The sequence below is a fragment of the Mycteria americana genome (genome assembly GCF_035582795.1).
Source record: "Mycteria americana isolate JAX WOST 10 ecotype Jacksonville Zoo and Gardens chromosome Z unlocalized genomic scaffold, USCA_MyAme_1.0 Scaffold_18, whole genome shotgun sequence".
Taxonomy (NCBI): Eukaryota; Metazoa; Chordata; class Aves; order Ciconiiformes; family Ciconiidae; genus Mycteria; species Mycteria americana.
In genome coordinates this window covers 13,472,904-13,493,357 of record NW_027445436.1, presented here as the reverse complement: position 1 = coordinate 13,493,357, position 20,454 = coordinate 13,472,904, and the positions used below count along the sequence as shown (strand labels likewise).

At 39.5% G+C, this 20,454-nt stretch overlaps 1 protein-coding gene across 3 annotated transcripts in view; it reads left to right on the top strand.

Annotated features, from left to right (window-relative positions):
• DYM (dymeclin) overlaps nt 1-20,454 on the top strand; it is a 297,267-nt gene that overhangs the window by 259,303 nt on the left and 17,510 nt on the right. For all 3 annotated transcript variants that reach the window (XM_075488866.1, XM_075488867.1, XM_075488869.1), the window contains one exon: nt 4,678-4,791. In XM_075488866.1, coding sequence (XP_075344981.1) covers nt 4,678-4,791 — 114 coding nt within the window. The remainder of the gene's footprint in view (nt 1-4,677; nt 4,792-20,454) is intronic.

Here is a 20,454-nt window from a genome sequence, read left to right as displayed (position 1 = left end):
ATGAATCGCACTGTTATTTTTAGCTGGAGGAGAAAGAGAAGAGCTGTAGTGTTAGTTAGGCAGCAGCACTGCCTGTGAATGGGCTGGGGCATTGCAGCACTTCAGCATCACTGAAAGAATCCAAGTGGAGAAAACATCTTGTCCTTGATAGCTCTGCTGCTTGGTGCATGCTATAGTAAATAGAAATATTTCTTTACTTCAGCCTTTCAGCCCTATTGAAAACAATAGATGGGTGAAATAATAGACATTGTGGTTATTACCTCATAATCTTAAAAAAAAAAAATCTCCAAAAACTAAAATGTCTCTTTTTAAATCATTCTAGCTTTCTTGTAGCACTCTTAATCTCTGGAAATATTTTGTAAATTTATTGTTTAGAAAACAAAAAGACTAAAGATGAGTCTCTCAGGGAAAATTGACCTCTTAAATGGAAAAGCTTTATGAAAACCGATTTTGGAAATCACTATAGAAAACAGATTTTGTTTAGAGATCTTGAGTATATTAATGGTATATTAATACAAAGCCTGGAAATCCCTGAGCTGATGGTGACCAAGCTATGTCACTGCATTCCCATCACACCATATGGTTGGGTAGCTTGCACAACCAGAATTAGGCTCTCTGCACAGGGCAAGGCGCTGTAGATACACTGTTTTATATGGACACTGATAAGATATTCCTGATGAGGGGTTGTCTAATCCAGGATTAGACATGCCTTTTAATCTCTGTTAATATGGAAGCCAGATTGGAGAGAGAGCTTTTTAAAACGGGTTATGTTCCTTGCATGGAGAGGGCCTTTCAGCACACAGCATGACTTGGATACGAGTAATTCACAGTGACTTGTTAAGTTTCTTGTTATTCTTTTTCTTAAGCAGTCTTTGCAGTTGTTTCCTGTTTTCTTAGACCAGTTGCCCAAATAATTAATGAGAAAAATAATTTTCAGAATATCAAAAAATGGACACCATAAGAAAAAGAAAAAAAAGTCCATCTCTCAGTCTAGTTCATTTGCCTGGTGATTTGCTTTTTTCTATACATTACAGTAATATGCTCAGCACTGGGTTTTAAAGCATGTGCTAAAACTTGAAACAAATTTAATATTATCCAGCCAGTTTGCTTTTTCTGGTTCATTTTCTTTTTAAGTGGACAAGGAGTTGAAATCTGATAATTTTCATGATTATTTTAAATGCAGGTCTGTTACTTATGTGTGGAAGATAATTAAAGCTCTTTCAAAGGAAAAGGCTACTCTTCCTTAATATTATGTTAAGCTTTTATATTTTTATATTTGGGCAGATTACTAGGTAAAGTGTTAGATGTTCTGCTACAGAAGAGATGGGAGCTTGGGCAGTAGGGATGTAACGCTGGATGCTTTTTGGTTTTATTACCAATCTAATGGTAATAAGCAAATGCCTCTTTTAGGATCTCCTCTGTATAACTCTTTTTTTTTTTTTTTAATTCCCCCCCCCCCCCCCCTTATTATTTCATTGGGGTACTTATTGGGTACCTGAGTATCTCATTGGGGTACTGTACTATCAGGGTTCCTATCAAGAATTACTCCAATTCTATATTGTCTGAAGTAGTAAGGCAAATAATGCTTAGAGATAAGTATTATTATTTAAGTAGATATTTTTCATTTCAGTCTTCAACTGCGTACCAAAAATAGCCATTCAAAGGTCTGTGAAATGCTGACATAGCCTGAAAATATTGGAAGTCTATCGCACTTTTGTTCTTTGTGAAATATAACTCAACCAAGATTAGTACCTTTACCACAAAAACATAAAAGTCTTTTAAAAACATGTTAAGATTGGAGGCTTTGACTTTCCAAACTAGGAAATGCCAGAATTCAGGTAGTATCTGTGAGCTTCATTCAGTTTTTAATGCATATGCATTATGATAGTATTTTATCCTTTTGATTAAAAGCTGAATATTAAATTTTGCTTTTGTTGTGGTTTAGCAGAATTTGAGCTAACAAGGCAGCACTAGTGGGATGGATTCTCTGCGTGAGCCTGCCCTGGATGAGGATAGATTTCACCAGCAATTACTGACAACAGAGGAGTGTTGAAATGCAGGAAGATGGGGTTTTTTCTTTCAAAGTTTGTGGGCAACTTTCTTGTTCCTCTGTGAGCTGTGTATCCTCTACCAGCAATTTGTCCCAGACTCTATGCCAAAACCATATCAGCCTCACTCCGAGGTCCTCACGCTCTTTGTGCAAGCTGTTTCTTGCCATTTTCCTCTGTAATTTCTGGTTCCTCCCTCCAGCTCCTTTGCTTATGAACTCAGCACATCTTCCTACTTCTGGGCTTTGTTTGTTTTGTTTTTTTTTTTCCAAGGATCAGAGATTACAGTGCTACAGTGGGTCCTTATCTGTTAAGAATGTAAAACCTACCTGCAACATCTGCCAGAGGCAGTAAAATTCTCCCTTCTGTCCAAGTATGGAGATAATCGTAAGGACAGTACAGAAGGTTAAACCTGAATTTTCTCTTGTCTGATTTCTACACTTCTGTTCTTTAAAACAAAACAGACACACACACACACACACACACCCCCCAAAAAAAAAAAAAAAAACCCACCCAAAAAGCAACTTCCAGCAACTGTCATCTGTCTCTGTCTCGCTTGGTGCTTCAGTTTCTAGAGAAAAGTGCTCCCCAATCCAGCAAATCTACCTGCTCAAAACAAGGGCTAGGGTTTTGGGGATCACAAGAGAGGAACAACAAATTTGAATTGCACAGTAATCAAGCCATCAGCTGTCTTTGTTTTATTAACAGCAGCTGAGCTGGGAGGCATAATTAGGGTAATGGTTTCTGGCTCCAGCTGTGTTTCACTACAGAACAAAGAGAGCTCAGCAGAGATTTTGTAGTATAATACATTTTTCCCCCCACTTCTACTTGGGAGAATTAACAAAGGTTACTCAATGTGCTGAAAGTTGGGATTCAGATACAAGTGGACATTAGTACTTTTCAGAGGAGAGGTGTCCAAAGCCTATGAGATGTCGGGGAACCTACCAGCAGCATGTGCAGTGAGCGGAAGCTGTGCATGGCTCCAGCCAAGGGGTAACTGGGTGCTCATGTGTGCGTGGGCTCTACCAAGTGGCTCTGACCATCTTGTGGTACTTTCAAAGGACTCTAGGTGTTGAAATTTTGCCCCGTACCATTTTTGCATTGTTCTGGGTTTTGGATCCCCTGCATGACTGATGAGTTCCTCTGGGATAAAGGATGGGGTTTGCAAAGTGTGCTCTTTTTGGATGAAAGGAGCTATAGAAATGGAGGTTTTCTGATGTCCCACATGGAGAACTGTCGGTGGGATGTCTGCTTCTGGTGTGACCTACTGAGCTTGGAGAGGGATAAAAGTTAAAGCTTGACCTAACTGTGTTCTAGCTAACAAGGACTAGCTGGGTCACAGAAAGGGGGTGGGGAGAGAAATATGGTGAAAAGCAGCTTGGCCTCACCAGAGAGATGCATGGAGGATGAGAGCATTGAAAGGGAATGTACACGTCCTCGGACCTGGATTCTGTGATGGGGAAGGTACATGGGGCACTTCAGGTGGTTAATTTGGGGAGAAGAGGAGCTTTGTGGGCTCCCCACCCCCCCCCTCCAATTGCTGTGGGTTTGGATGCTACAAAACCCTCAGGCAAGTAATGTAGACTCTTGTAGTTGTACTGAGATATTTAATAGTTGTCTTAAAGCCTTCTGTCCAGGAGTCATTGAAACTATAAGGATTTTACTTTAATGCTTGAAAATGAAAGTAAATTTCTAGCCCAAACTATTAAAAACTAGACTGGAAGGCCTTGAAAATCCTGACATGCAGAAGTACTGACAGATAGAAATATAAGCACATGTCAGTGCATAGTACTTGAAAATGTAAATTTATTAATTCAGCTGTGTGTGTTAAATTGTAAAATCATCTATCTCTTAAAATTGACTGCAGGAGAATACTGATAATTGTGCTAATTTGACATTAACAAAGTCTCTCTGGCTGCAACACAAGCAATAACATGGTTATTCTTTAAGAAGTTGTCCTGGTTTTGGCTGGGATAGAGTTAATTTTCTTCCTAGTAGCCGGTATAGTGCTGTGTTTTGGATTTTAGTATGAGAATAATATTGATAACACACTGATGGTTTAGTTGTTGCTAAGTAATGCTTACACTAGTCAAGGGCTTTTCAGCTTCCCCTGCTCTGCCAGGTGTACAAGAAGCTGGGAGGGGGCACAGCCAGGATAGTTGATCCAAACTGACCAAAGGGCTATTCCATACCATATGACGTCATGCTCAGTATAGAAACTGGGGGGAGTTGGCTGGGGGGCAGCGATCGCTGCTCGGGGACTGGCTGGGCGTCGGTCGGTGGGTGGTGAGTGGTTGCATCACTTGCTTTTTGGGTTTTTTTTTCCCTGGGTTTTGTTTCTCTTTCTCCCTTGTTATTTTCCTTTTCATTTATTATTATTATTTGTGTTCCAATTATTAAACTGTTCTTATCTCAACCCACGAGTTTTCTTACTTTTGCTCTTCTGATTCTCTCCCCCAGGGGGGAGGGTGAGCGAGCGGCTGTGTGGTGCTTAGTTGCCAACTGGGGTTAAACTACGACAGAAGTACAGATACATTGATCCAGGGAAAGAAGATGACAGCTTCGTGTGTAAATTGATACAAAGTCTCTTCTTTTCTATTTATTTATCTGCTCTGATTTTTCATTCCAGGTGATCAGCTTTTTCAGCTCCCGATTAGAGCAAGCTGGAGCTGAGCTGTCAGTGGAGCGAGTTCTGGAAATCATCAAGCAAGGAGCTGTTGCTTTGCCCAAAGACAGGCTAAGAGTAAGTGCTCAAGACCTCGTCAATTAAAGTGTACTGTTCTAATCAATTACATACATACCCTTTATATCTGTAACATCAAAACATCATTTCTCCTATCAATAGCAGCAGAAAAGGGATTACATTGTGGATTGCCATTTGTGTATGTTTTAATTTAATTCCGAATTTGTGTTAAATGTTTGGGTGAGTTTTCTTGCTTAGTTATTAAATTGAAGCGTGTAGAGGAATTAACATTTGCTGAGGCTAAGGTTTTCTTCATCATATCTCAAAGATGCAGTCACACCTCTCCATCCGTTGTTTAGTTAAGCTGTAACCAAACTTTGATTCTTCTTTTTTTGTTAACTTATTCTTCTTTCTCTAGTGCTCTGCACCTCCATCTGGGTCTATATAAAATGCTACAAAGATGAATTTCTGGGGCTGTAGGTTGGTTAAGAATTAAGATAAATTTCTGGGGCAGTAGATTGGTTAAGAATTAACCAACCTACTGAAAATCAATTCAGGACCTGTAAGTCTGGTCAACATGATTATGAACTTTCTGTATAATCCTGAGCAGACCCCTCCATTCTCTTCTGAGAATCTCTCAAATTTCATGAGGGATTTACCAAATTGACAGGTTTTGTGAGGCTAAAATCCATTAATGGCTGTGTGATGTTTAAATACTGCAGTAATGAAATCTGTGTAAGTAGGTAAGTAAGTAAATGGGAGTTATGTGTGTTTTTTAAACACACGACAAATTTTCTTCTCCATTATGTCGAGTATATTTTAAATACTGTCTGCTTTCTGCAGAACCATTTTTGTTCCTACTCCATGATAAGAGAGCGGGAGCATCTTCTCAAGACCCATTTCTTTTGTGATAACTTTAGGAAAATATCATCTGATGAGACACACTGAGTATGCACAGCCATTGGTGATGGCTGGTAATTTATTTATACCCTGGTAATTTTAAAACACCCAGTGGGAATTGTCTAGCTGGCTGCATATACTAATGTCTTTCCTACAGTTCCCTGTGTCCCTGAGATGGCACGTATTTAGTCACTCAGACTGAATTACTTTGGGAGAGATTAGTCTAGAGTCCGAGTCCTGAGCTGCAGTACAGGAATAGCCTAAGTAACACCAGAGGAGTTGTTGGATCCAAATCCAGCCCTTCAGGTTGTATCCTTGTTACACTGTGATGCTGTGAATACAGAGAAACACTGGACCTTTTGCTTTTTCTATGACAACTTATTCTTACATGCAGATAATTAAAAGCTCTTATGTTAAGAGGCTACAGTGATTCCTTCTTGACACAGAGCCATCGCTAAATAAATTCGCTGCTTACAAAAAAAAATGAAGGTTTTATCAGTTACTTAGTGTGCCAGATTGACTTGCATGTTGGGCCACAATTTAAAGAAATGTTGTTTCTGGAGTGAAATCCCATCAATTTTAAATTTTCTGCATTAATGATATACAGCATTCAAAAATGATATGTTTATATTGCTACTTAAATCAACAGATCAAAATTTTTTGACAAATGTCAAGCTCTAAATCCTCACCAAGCAGTTGAGTACTTCCAATTTCAAGGATGCTTATAGCATGACTTGGAGTGCTTACCTTTCCTCTGAAGGACTCGAGTTTGGGGGCAGGGTTACCAAGTGAACACAGACAGTCTGGAACATAATTCTTCTACACTGCCCACTTTCACCTACTGGATTTTATCTTTTTTTTTTTTTTTTTTTTTTTTTTTTCAAAATCCTTTTGCTGAGCAGCAGTTTGGCCAGAGCAGGTTACTCCTGCATGGAGAAAAGTTGGTGATACTGACCTTGGTATCTGTAATGTCATGCGTTAATTTGTAAATGCAAATAACATCCTTTCTTTGCACAGACAGTAATGATGAGCAGCATGCAGTTTCCTCCTATAGAAATGACCTTGTTGAGTCTTCATGCCCTCTGTCCTTGTACCTCTCTCCTAGGAGTCTCACAGTTCCTCAGGTCTTCCCACTTTAGTCTCTGAGATTTTCAGGGGAAGCTATTCTAAAGCTCAACAAAATCGTATTAAGATCAGACTAAAGATATAGTTACACCATAACTCTGGCAACTCTGAGGAATTTCAGCAGCTAAATAAAGGAGAAAGCTTTAATCCACGTGTCTTTAATGACACTCTCTGGGCATGTCTGGATGGGTGGGAGCAGCCCTACTACCCACAGTCGCTTTGCCTGCACAATAGGCTCCGTGGCTGTTCGCATCGCTAAGCTCACATCTGTGAGCTGGAAGCTGTCTAGCTGCATAGACCAACTAATATTGCCTGCTGAAAGGACAGTTTTCTAACACAGGCTGGCTTGGGCACAGCCAATTCAGAGAAGTGGCTTCTGGATAGGAGTTGGCTTGTTCCTGGCCAGCTTGGACAACGTGTGGAGGAATTAGGGGTCTGTTGCATCTGTGTTGACATGACCTACATATAATTATGATGTGCAAAGCTGTGGAGTTTAATCCTGAGAATTTATAGATCGACTTTGCAGTTAATTGCTAATTAATTTTCAAGCCATCCTTGCCTTTTGCCACAACATACTGAAGTGCTCTAAAGTACAAGAGACCCTGCAGAGATATTACTCCTACCTCCTAGAAATTACCATCTTCAGCTGAAGCACTCTGAGGGAGGCGGTTGAAACACAGAGGTTTTGATTTGGAAAAATGAGGACTGAAGTAGCGCTTTTACTCACTTGCTTTCCTGCAGCTCGGACAATGGTGGATTTTTTCTTATACATAAGTACCTAATGTATGCACAGATAAATACAGTGAATGTTTTTAAGTTGCTTATCTTGGCCTTTGTTGAGGAAGTGAGCACTCAAGAGGTGTTACATGTATTCAGATCTTGAGTCTGTTGCTTAGACCATAGTTCAAACATGAATAAACGTCAACTAAAAATAACAGCACTTAGAGACACGATCCTGATCTGCATAATGGTGCTTATCAGTTTTGTAGCACACCCTGGTACTCCTGCTCCCTTTCGCTGTGGGAAGCGACAGGGGATGCAAAGTGAGCATGTGTGTTAGCAGTAGGTCATATATATATATATTTGTGTGTGTGTTAGGAAAGATATCCTGCATTTTCTTAGCAAATAATTATTGGGAAATGGGAGATCTAACTCTTATTTTCCTTCCAGTCCTGGAGCAATCTGACTGGAGACAAACAATATAATTAACATTATTTTAAGCGTATGCTTTTAGCCATGTACTGTGGAAGGCAGGGAAAGTCCAAGCTGAGTAATTAGCCTTTTAGAAGACTTCTGCATAAACAGATAGATAAAGGGCAGGTGCTGAAATCAAGAGCTGGTTATTTCTCCTTCATTCTGTGGGAGGAGATAAATGAAGTTAATATGCCCGGGACGGAGGCAGAAGCTATGGCACGGAGATAGAGCTGTCTCCTTCGCAGACGAGCAGCCTGCAATCCAGGCTCCCTGTTTTATTGCAGAAGCTTATTAAAGGCAATTTAGAGATCATAGTGATAGGTGAAAATTGGCCTCATTCTTTCTTTTTTTTTTTTTTTTTTAAGTTCTCAGGCTGCCTTTCTTCCTTTTGGTGAACTATCTGTACTTTCAGGATTAGGAGCATGAGAGAAGTGGGACTGTGTCTGGAGTCTGCATGTTATCTCAGGATTTCAAGGGGAGTTAGCCAGCAGATAACCGCTCTTTTACAATAAGTGGGAAAACTTGTTTCTAATGCCAGCTAGTGACTGGAAGCTGACATTTGGATTCATGGAATGATCACACTTGGGAGGCCACATTTAATGCTTTAGAAAAGAAAAGTTCCTGTTAGCTAAGCCACTTAAGGCAGAGATTTCATGTTCATGAACATATTCTGAGTTGCTTTTATTTTTCTCCTATTCCTTTTTTCCCCTGTGTCAATGAGTATTTTGTCATCAGTGTGCATTCTGTCATATGTTCTTGATGTGTTATGCAGACATGCCATTATGCCATCAACTTGCACCTTTTTGATATGGTACGAAATTTAATATTTATTGAAGTGCATTCTAGTTTGGGCGTTGAAATTTCACAGAATATGTAGAAGCCTTCAGTCTCTTGACAGAACAAATTTCACTTTAGGTGTTGCACTTCTCATAGGTTTCCCCTTCTATTAACGATGTACTTCTAACTCCTTCAACTTCCATTTGTTTCATTGGAGAAAGCCCCTAATCACAAGGCACCAGAGCGCAGGGGAAAAGAGTAAATTGTCATCAGAGTGATGGTAGATACTGCCTGGCAGCTGGACCAGAACAGCTTTGTGTCCCTGGCACATCAACCCATTCCTGGGGAAGCAGCGCCAACACTGAAAGTTCAGCTACCAAAAATGTCATTAAAATAATACAGTTGTTGACTGAGGTGGCAGTGAATTTGATGGGGGACGTCAAGCATAGGTACTTTCAACTCTGGAAAGAAGGTATAGCCATAAAAGAAAGTGCACGTGAAGTCCCTAAAACTGAGGGAGTCTAAACAGTCTCTTGGTTTAGCTACTGCACTCTCTGGAAAGGTTGCCCTGTTTCTGCAGATGCTCCTCCTAGGGGAGGAGACATCATCTGTTCAACACAGTCATTTGTACCGTCATGCCAGGCAGAGGGGCAGGACATGGGCAGCACTCATACAGCGCCCCAGAGTACAAAGGAAATTGGTAGCATTTTATATGTATGCATCCTACCTAACGTGATGTTGATCCCAAGAGACCATCCGTTGCCCCATCTTCCGTTACAATTGTTCCTGATGGGTTTTTTTTCCAGAGTCCTCAGTGGTTGTTATTTGGCCATGGCAAGATGCTGGCTTCAGAATCCAGACCAGTGGTCTTTAATGATCTAAATTAAACCTTGGGGCAGATCTGTAATTCTTAAGCTATGTACAGCTTTCTTGCATTTGTTTTGCTGCTATAACAGTACCTCACTACCATGGGTTTTAGGTAGACAACTGCACAAATTAACTCTGTATGACACTGTAAAGAGGTAGGGGCAGAGGAGTTATGGAGACCAGCAATTGCTTTAGAGCTCTAGGGCATAGCGCTAAGCAAGAGAGACAGAAAACTTCCTTAAAAAATAAATTCATCAAATTCTTCCTGATATTTATGTTTTTCTGGCTGAAGGGTCAAAGATCTTATTATAGTGGAAGCCAATTGTGTCTAATACATCCTTAGGCCTGACACTAGGCAGGCATCTATAATGCAGGCTTCCTTTTGCTGACCCTCAACTGCTGTTAACCCTTAACTTGAAGAAGATTGGGTTAGTAAGAGAAGTGTAAGAAACTTTTAAACAAAGTGCTTTTTGGGCCTTTCCAAAACACCAAACATATGCTAAGAATAATAATATTTATGGATTGTATATTTCCTTCTGACAATTTATACCCTCAATTAAGATGTCAAACTTACCTGCTTCTGTAAGCTGACCTGTATGTAAGTGATGAACAATAATTCACGTTTCTTTTGAAGGCATTTGTTTTAGAGGTCAAATTCTCAGAGACCTCGGGTAGAGAAGAATATACTCCCCATCCCTTGAGAAATATGATTTTTGGGGTAATGAAAATTCCAGGAAAAAATGATCTTGAAAGTTTTGATGGGCTTTGTGGTCACAAAATAACTTATCATCATGAAGCTGTGAGCAGGCAGTCAAAGACATGTCTGCACTCAGCTGACTCTGGCTAATCTTAAAGTGGGATTATAAACTTGTCTGTCTGTCTGAACCAGGGCAAACCCTTATGCAGGTGCTCTTCTATTAATATAAGCCCAGCTACTTAAATTGTTGAGAATGAATTGAAACTAAACTGAATGGCACCACTTTATAATAAGTATGTCCAAGCAGGAATTTATATCATTTAAATCTATTTAATTAAATGGTGCAAACTTGTGTGTAGGCAAGATCTAAAGTATGTGAAAAATATTATGGAAAAACTGTGACTATTATAGTACTTAAAGTTAGATACTTGCTGACATACTGCATCATATGGGAACTCTTGACTGTGCATTGCAAAAACTTACAGAAAGTAAGTCAGAAGTCAGGCTCTTAGCTCCATAATCCCAGAAGGGAACCAAAACTTTGGAGCTGTAGTTCAGAAATAAATACCACCGTCACTTTTGAACATTAATATGATAATCCACATAAATGCTTCTTTAGTAGGAGGTAGACTTGAGTAGCTATTTAGAATATATAGCATGGTAACAAATTTTGCAGTGAAGGCCATATATATTTTTAAACAAAATTGCAACCCTTATGCTTGTTTAAACATTTTTTTTTTTTTTAATATATGCCTGGTTATTTTTTTTAACACTGAAGAAGCCAAGGGCCAAAGTAAATTAGCTTTAGCATCTGTGGATTAGAAGTCTGAAATTTGGTGAATCCTTTTGTTCCATGGTTAAAAGTGGATTTCAGCAGTCTTTAGAGAGACTTGTTTGTAGCTACGTATAATGCAAATACAGTTGATGAGTTGGATTGAATACTAACAACACTTCATTTTCAGAAGCATCCTTCACATAAGATAGAAGAAATCTGTTAACTTAGAAGCTTTAGGGAAAGTGGAATAAATTATACTGCAGTCCTTTGAAATATAGTTTGACTTGAAACTTGCGATCCATGGAAAGCCATGGAGCTTCATATTGCTGGATTCAAGACGTCTGAAATGTTGGCATAGTCTGGTAGTGTTGGTGAGTCACTTATAAAGCGTATTTATTTATTATTTTTAAAGTTTGCTTTAATATTTTTAAGTAAAAAAAGCAACCAGAACTCTTCATACAGTTACCATTTCAGTGTTTGCATGGATTTTGAATGTCATACATGTCAAAATTTGGTTTTCTTTGGTGTGGTGTAAGACGAGTCCTTTTGCACATAAGGTCTTAGTTACAGCTGAGTATATTACCTGTTTGAATATTGCCAGGTCTAACAGTGGTGGTGTGTACCGTGGCATTCACAACCTCTCTTTGGCACTCCCAAAGAGAGTTAGCTAACACTGTAACTGATACCATATTTATATGTTACTCTCAAGGCTATTTGAAAAGGGGATGTGCTCTCCACCTCTCCCCAGGTGTCTTCTGAATGTGAAAATTATACAGTATCACATTTTTTTAATTATTTTTTTTTAGCATTATGGGGAAGGAGAAGGGACCAAAAAAAACCCAACCCCTCAAATGGCTCCAGGAAACTTAGTTTTTCAAATGTGAATGCTCCCGAGAACCCAAACAAGTTAGGTTTGCTTTTACATAGCAGCTGTCAGTCAATTTTGGAATTAAAAACAGCTTTTTAACTTTAGTTTACTTCAGTGGTTGTAAGTTCTTCCATGGGGGTGGAAAAAAATAAACAGTAACTTTTGGCGTTGTTGACTAGAACAAGAAAAAAAACCACAGCTATTTTATTTTGCTTGTCTGCCTGGCACACGGTTAAAAACATATTAATGTTTTTCTGACACCTCCCTATTGAAGAGTAATATAAACATCATAGCAGCATCAGCATAGGAAAATATGCATTAGCAAACTCTTGAATCTCTGATCTTTAAACTGTTTCTCATGTAATATCAGTTTCTTACTGTAAAGGAGCCAAAATCTCTTTGAACAGAAAATAATAATCATGCTTTCAACTTAGAGCACTGTATAAAGCTTTTCTTCACAGATCAAGAATAAATGGAGAACTTCAACCTTGTTTTCTTCCTAGTCACTGAAACATTCATTGCTATATCCTAAGACTTCAGAGATCCATGGGAAAAATCCTGCTCTCACTGGAGAGTTTTGCTGTTGGCTTCAACAGTCGTAAGGTTTTCAAGCCGTGTCTTCACGCTTATGAGATGCTACCAGGCATGATGTGAGCAGGACACTTGGGCAGGTGCCTAGGACTTTGCATATCCCATGGTGGGGAGTATGTGGCTCATACTGCCTGGTGTTAATTAGAAGGGAAGAGGGACTATGCTTCACTTTTCTCTGTCCCCTTCCTCCCTCATTTCCCTGGCTGCTGTTTTGTAGGAGTCACATTGATTGAGCAGTAGCTCAGAAAATTGAGATGATGTGTCCTGGCTTTGTCTTTCCTGTGTTGCTTTAAAGGACAGCATAGGACTGGTTTTTTGCATTGCATCACTGTAGATGTAAGGAGACCAGCCCCATCGTCTAAACCTGTAGTAGTTCAAAGGGCTACCAAAGCTGTCAATGCCTCTGCAGGGCAGTCATGCCCATGGTGGTCAGCAGTCTGGTAAGGATCTCGCAGCATGATATCTTTGTGTTTCTTCCTATGCTGTGTGCGAACAGAGCAGTAAAAATGAGTCTGTGAGCTTCTGAGCTTCAACCAACTTGGTTGAAGTGGATTGAGAGAAGCAGCTGAAGGAACAGAAGAGATGGAGGTAGAGCCCTGTTAACTGGTGAATGATCAGCTCGAAGGAGCTGGGAGAGAGTCTTGGTTGCCCACACCAAATCCATTCAGCTTTTGCAAGCTCTCGTGTTGAAATGGATGGTAAAATGTAAACTATTCCATGAGTAATTTCTCTTACACAGGTTATAATTGAAATAAGACACTGATGGCTAAGTCCCTTCAATGTGCTTTGACTGCTTATCTTAGAAGTAGTATATGAATACTAATATTACAGTGCTGGGTTTTGCTTATGTCAACCAGTCTGTGATATACCCACACCCAGTATTATCCTCCATTTTAATGCTGCAGCCTGAAGAGAGAAGAAAGTAGACTACTTGTTTTCCTGCCATAGCATTTCTTGCTCGCTCCGCAATGATGTGCGTGGAGTCATCGCAATATTTGGTAAAAGCATAGCAGTAGCCCCAAAATTATCAAGGATACTTTCAAAGGCAGCAGTATTGTTAATATGAAAATGCTCTGAAAGAAGAACTGATCCTCTTCATGTCCCTTTCAGGTATTTTCATTGCTTTTCTCATTTGGGGTCTAAAATGTGCATTAAATAACATGAGTAAAGTAATGGAAGGAGCAGCGGGGATGGGGCTCCTGGAGTTTGTTTGCTCTAAGTGTAGACCTTGGTGTGTCTGGAGTCATGCTCTGGTATTCCTCCAAGGCCATGTACCTTATTTACAAACCTGGGTAGATAGTTAACATAAAGAACTGTCTGCCTTTATATTATTAGCTTGTGTTTGTCACAGTCTTGAGCAGAATGCATCAGAGATCCCAGCAAAGCAATGAGTAGTGGTGTTGTGATAAAGGGCAGACTGAGTCAAGTGAGCAGCATTTTCCTTGGGAGCAAGAAAGAATTTATCCCAGGCTTTCCAGAGAACTAGAAGATGCAATAAAACTGAATTCAGACACTTTAGTTGAGAACAAGCATAATATTTCTGTAGCTTCCCCAACTTCCTTTTTAGATATTTTGGTTTTCAGTGAAATGATGTTCTGCTTACCAGTAAACTCTAGAACCAACAGTATTTTCTCCCTGTCACTGTGACATCTGGTTGTGCTGGGGTAGCTAATCAATTGCAGACATTGTTGCTATTATAAGCCTGCAAGCCACTTGAAAAGTTACCCAGAATTTTGGTAATGAAGGGCATGAAGTTATTTGAGCTATTTTTTTTTTCCTTTTATCTTCCCTTCAGGGGTCATCAGACTGGCTATTTTATTTTATTTTATTTTTTTTAACAAGCTCAAACTTTAGACTTTTAAAAGTTCAAATCTCTGTGTGTCAAGCTACTTGAATTTCCTGTAAAAATGTTGGAGTTGTGAATCAATTTGTAATAATATAAAAGCGAACAAACGTTCAGGTTAACTCTGTATGAAAAGTTGGCATTTAAATAGATCAGAAAATCACAGCTGAGCTTGTGTTGAGGCACATTTGTCATTTTGCAATTAGATCAGATATTTACTGTTAAGATTCAGTAAGACTATCAATCACATTTATGAGGATAACTTTAAAAAAAATATAGTTTAAAACTGAGAATAGTTTTAAACTGAGACTGACGTTCAGCTTTCCACGTGACGCAGCCTATAGTTCCTATTGAAAATGCATCCTTTGCAGTCTCACTAATGCCAAGATATATCCAATAATGAATGATTTATCCTTCTGTATTTGGCTTTTTCCTGTTGGAAGTGGGGGGGGGGGGAGATTCTAAACTCCAGAATACCAAGTCACTCCTAGCACTTGGCTTTAAAACACATAAACAACACAGACCGTTACAAGTTACATCCCAACGCCTGTTTTATACAACCATGTGTTTTCAGCCTGGTTGCTTAAAGTAGAATATAAGATGTGTGCTGAAGCTGGTTTATTTTTTCAGGGGATCCCGCATGTTGATGAAGCACTATCACGTTGCGCTGCAGCTCCGGCTCGAAATGGAGTCTAGCAGTGCTGGCATTTGAATGGTGCCATTTGGCTGGGCAGCGATAAGCAAAGAGACAGTCTGGCTCCTTCCAGGAGCCTCCCGGTCATGTCTGAGTTCTCGACAATTCCCAAAGCCTCTGGCTGACTTTCCCCTGTGGACCATTCGTTTATCAGGAAATGAATTTGGTTACAGGATTTCTCACGTTGCCAAACCTCACTGATGAAATCGGGTTCGTTCCTACTTTCAGAAGTAGGAAGAACGCATTAACTCTTTGTGCTTGGTACTTGCTTTTAGTGCTTTTGCTGAAAAAAAAAAAAAAAAGCCAGGATCCTTCTAATTTTTAAAGGTTTCTGGAAATTGCTGGCATGCTTTCACCCTATATGAATGTACTACCAATGCAGCAAACTTGATAATTTTGCCTGTTACATTTGTTCCTTTGCATCATGGTTGCCACTGTCTTTATAAATATTGTTTTAGGACAGTTGAATTATTTTAATGTGAGATTTACCTACTGAATTCAGTGCATTCTTGCTTGAAATATGTCATCTAAAGTAGAAGAGGGAAAATTAAGATTTATTAAAAATACAAACAATGCTTTGTTGTTTACGGGGAGGTTTTAAAGCATAATATATAGAACCTTAACCAGAATTGTCTAGAAATATATCTTTAATTATGCAGATGGGATGACAACAAAAAAACCCAAATGCAAACAGAGTGCAGTTGTTTCTGAATGTATTGCTGTGTTTGCATGTAGTTAGAAACCCAGTTGTCTTATGGTAACATAGCCACTGCTTTTTCTAGATGTTATTTGGATGTCATTATTGTTTGTTATATATCAAAAATCAAATGCACTTTTAAAAATCCCAAGAATGAGTGATAGCATTCAAATGCATATTTTTCTGAGACTTGCCAAACTTCAGGCTGCTCTGAAGTTCACAGGGTTAGCAATCACTTCTACATGTAGCAAATTCTTAGTGGGCAATTGCAGTGAGAAATAAGAGCCATTTTATTTGTATTTATTTATATTGATAGGTACTCCTAGTGATTTTGCATTTATCCAGCGGTCAACATCTGTCTCTTCAGACCCTATAGTTTTTGTCCTTAAGCAGCTAACTGCTGTCATTCTCCTGTTGAAATACTGTGTTTGTGTGTTTAAGAGGGGGTGGAGAAATGACCATGAGCAAGTTGTCCACTGATGGGTGCAGTTGGCTGTTTCTATATCACTTGAATCATTTCGGTTTGTGCAACGATGCGTTGCAGTGGGAGCATTTCTATTGTAACATATCAATATGTTTTAATGCAATCAATAGTTGTAACCTCCTGTGTATGAAATTAATAAGCCCAGAGGTAAAGCACAGTATACATATGGTAATTATTATGTCTGGAAGTGGTTGCTGCATTAATTGATAGCAGTAGCAAGTAATACAGCCTTACTTAATTTCATTGCTGCTTATATGCAGGTCCTGTAAACAGAATTTTTGCACTATATTATATGAGAGCTCTTCCTCCTTTTTATTAAGAATAGATCACTGTGAAATATTTAGAGCTTCCTTAGCTCATTTAGTTTTGTTACAATTTTGGATCCTTTGTCCATAAACAAAAAGTTGCCGAAAACAGCTTGTCTGCAACCTATGAAAGTGCTAGGTAAGTCTCATCATCACTGAGACTCAGCTGGTATCGCAGGATCAGCGTGTGGCTGATGCCAGCAAGGGACCCCGTTCACAGCCTGCATCCTGCAAGGCTAAGCCATTTCAGAAGAAGATAAGTAGATGGCTTGGCCTCATTGCTGACATAACTAAGACTCATAAAAATCAGATGCTTTCAGAGCTGTGTCTACAGCTGAAGTTAACTTAAAAATATTACAAATTTAGCATTCCTTGCTTTTTAAAAAAAATTGTGGTTTAGTAGTATAAATATGATTTTCCTTAAAAAAACCCAGATATTTAAAAATAGCATACCATATACACTACTGAGAATCTCAGAACATTGGTCCTTTTCATTCTGAACCAGGGAAGCCAAAAGATTGGTAAGGGCTGTGCGCGCTTGGAGATCCCTCATGTCTATCAATGAGAGACTATTGACAGTCAAGGCCAAAGTGGCACTAACACTCAAATCCACACTTGCTTTATATGTTGAAAAATCAGTGAACCTGTCATGGTCCCAAAAAGACCATTACTATCATCAGGGGAAGCTCCAAACAGTTTAATCCAGTTTCTTTCTTCAACCCTTGCATAAGATCTTCATTTTTTGTAATACCTACAAGATAAATAACTGGTTGAAAATAGACTAATTTGGAGTAATAGGTAATAATAACAATTGAATTGTATAAATGCAAATATAATGTAGGAAAACCTTATATGTAGGGTTTTCAGAAGCACTGGTGAGGCTTTCATTGGCTTTGGGATTATGGTGGCAGTTGTGGTTTTTTAAATCCAATATTTTACATATTTTTATTATCTCCTTTACATCCTACTAGTAGTTTGATCACAGTTCTCTAGGAAAGATGCATCCTGTTCATACATAGGGCTTTGTTTATCTTACTGGAATCCAGAGAAGCAAATTTCATCCAGAGATGAAGGAATGCAGCAAGAGCTGGGTATTGCACAACAAGACAAGGTAGCTTGGGAGGGTGGTGCCTTGGGTGAGTGACTCGAGTAACAGTGATTCTGCAGTTCAGGAATGAGGTGCAGTGGCCAAGATGAAGATGAAGGGTGGGCTAGCACGGGACACTCCTATTCCCAAGCTTTTGTCTACATGGAGACTAATATTTACATGGAGGCTTAATGTCCCCTCCACCCCTGAAAACTCTTCCAGTTACCTTCTGGAAGCTGCATTCTGGATTCCGTCACTTCATTCCAGAGTAATTGCTTTCTTCACAAAGCTGAACAATTATACTGGAATGAAATCACCTTATTCTGGAGTTACCCTAGCTGTTTCAGAAGAGCTATTCAATAGTATTGTTATGCAGGTCAGTCTTCCACAGAAGTCTGGACAGTGTTGTGGTTATCCAAAACCAGTTTTGAGAATGAACTGAAATGTTCAGATGACAAAGTCCTCTCTACCCAGCCAGGAGAAATGTACTAGGTAATAATAACAATTTAATTGTATAAATACAAATATAATATTATATTAATATATATATTGTTAGTGATTCTGAGACTAATTCTTCAAACCAAGAAAAATGTAAAAGGGAAAATAAACCTTTCTAGGAGCAGGGTGATCAGCAGTGCAAGAGTTTTGCTATTCCCCAGTGTGTTTCTCCTGTGGTCATCTTAACTCTGCCGTCACCTGGGTTTAGTCCCTTCACTGCTACGCAGAACTGTAACTACAGCCCTGTACCCAGCCAAGCTGATTAATGTCTCAGCCTTGCCTGTGGCAGCTTGTGGATTGTAATTAACTGCTTCCCATTAAGACAACAGATGAGAATTCATGCAGTTACATGCAGAGGCTTTAGAAGATGGAATAGTGTCCTATAACAAGTTATTAAAGGTGGGGGTTTTTTCTGTCTGACCCAGGATTAGGCCATCAAGAAACTATCGATGTTGTAAAGTTAAGAATTCCTTTGAACCTGAATAGGAGCAGAGCTGGGGTCTGGGCAGAACAGGAGAAGGTGGAGGGTTGGTTATCAGGATTTTCAAACGCATCATGTGGCCAGGTAATAATAAAGCTGTTGATTTGTGTTTGTGATTAAAGTTCATAATAAAAAAAAAAAAATGGGGTGAAAGAGCTGTTCGACAAGTAGCCTGGGAAAAGAGCAGCACTGATAGGAGCATAGAATTGACTGTTCAGCATTTGCTAAGGATTTAGTTAGCATCCTTTCGCCCCCGGTGATAAAAACTAGGAAGAGAGTATGAAGGAAAGTATAAAGAAGCTGCAGTGGTACTCTCATGGAGGCTGGTTAACATTTGCCTTTTCTCCTGAAATAGAGCAACAGATACAAAATTGCTGTTGTATAAAAATATCGAGGTATCTAAATATGAATCTTAAGAAATAAATATGTAATTCTTTATGCATCCTGTAGGAAGCAGAAAAATATTTCTGTAATGGACACAAGGGAAGTCCATTGTAACAATCTTCTCCTTCCTTGAATCCGAAGAGTCTGGTTGTGCTCTACTGGTGGCATAGTCAGCATGAGAGGGGCCCTTCAGCATCTTCATTTCATGTCCGGTGAAAGATGCCCCAACCAGTTCTTACCCAGGAGGCGGCTGTTTTGCAGTGATGAGCAGGAACCAGTGCTGTTAGGAATATTGTTTTGGAGGAGAAAAAAGTGGTAGGTAAGTGGTGGCATTTTCCTGCTGTCACCCAGGATGAGGGATGTTTTCCTTTCTGCTGCTCTCCAGATGGCAGAGCATCCTTACACAAGGCATTGCCGGTGGTGATAAATGGGGGGCCTGATGTTAGGTGCTCTGCAAACTTTGTGGAGGGGAAGGGTCAGGAGATGACATACAAACTCCAGTCACTAAAAGGAGCGTGGATTGCCAAAAGAGATCAATCAAATATTTCTTTATGCACAGCTGAAGTCTGGTCTTGGCCTTTCATTGCACTGTGAAATACCCAATGAGACTGGAAGTGAGCGTAGCAACAGAATCTGATTTTTCCATGTGAGCTCTTGAGACGCTGCATTGCCTGTCAATGCATCTACTTTGATTTAGCTGTGCAATTTAAAAATAAAGAAAATATTCCCTAAATTTAATTTTTCAGTGGCACATATAGAGATAGGGTCATTCTCTTACTTTATAGGAAGGAAGGGCACATGTAGAGACTTTGAGCAGAAGAATTTAAATGTTACACAGATTCTAACATGAAACAGTCTATCTTTGTGTATCTGGTTGTTTGTCTCCAGCTACTTTAGATTGGTTGATTTCATTGGTTTAAGGAAGCTACTACAAGAAAGAAATATAAAATATCAAGGCAGAAAGAAAGCACTGAAGAAATAAGAGGATGGGAAAGCAGGGTGAGACTTTCCAAGTCGCTCCCCATAGTAACAGATCTCAGGCGCTGGTAAACAACGTTTTGTGTGTGTACGTTTCTCAAAGCTACTTCCATTCTGCCTGCCTGCCACATAATTTGAACTCTATTAACCTTCAAGGATGATCCCAGTTTTTGAAAGAGAGCAGAGAGGAGCTTCCCTGCCCAGAGCTGCAGAGCTTTGCTGGCTTCGCAGCAGCTTGGCAGGAGCCCAGCAATCACGAGCAGCCCATAACTCCCCATCCAGTACATCTTACAGGAGGGCTCTGAGCCAGAGCCCATCCCCTATTAACTTAGGAGCTATACATTTGCTCAAGCTAAATAACATTTCCCAAGTTTCCCTCCTCCTCCTCCAGACCCTAGAAAGCCACCCTATACTTCTATTACTTTTTTCACTGTGACTAAATCTGCTTTGCATGTGTTGTGCGGCCTTCCCTTACTTA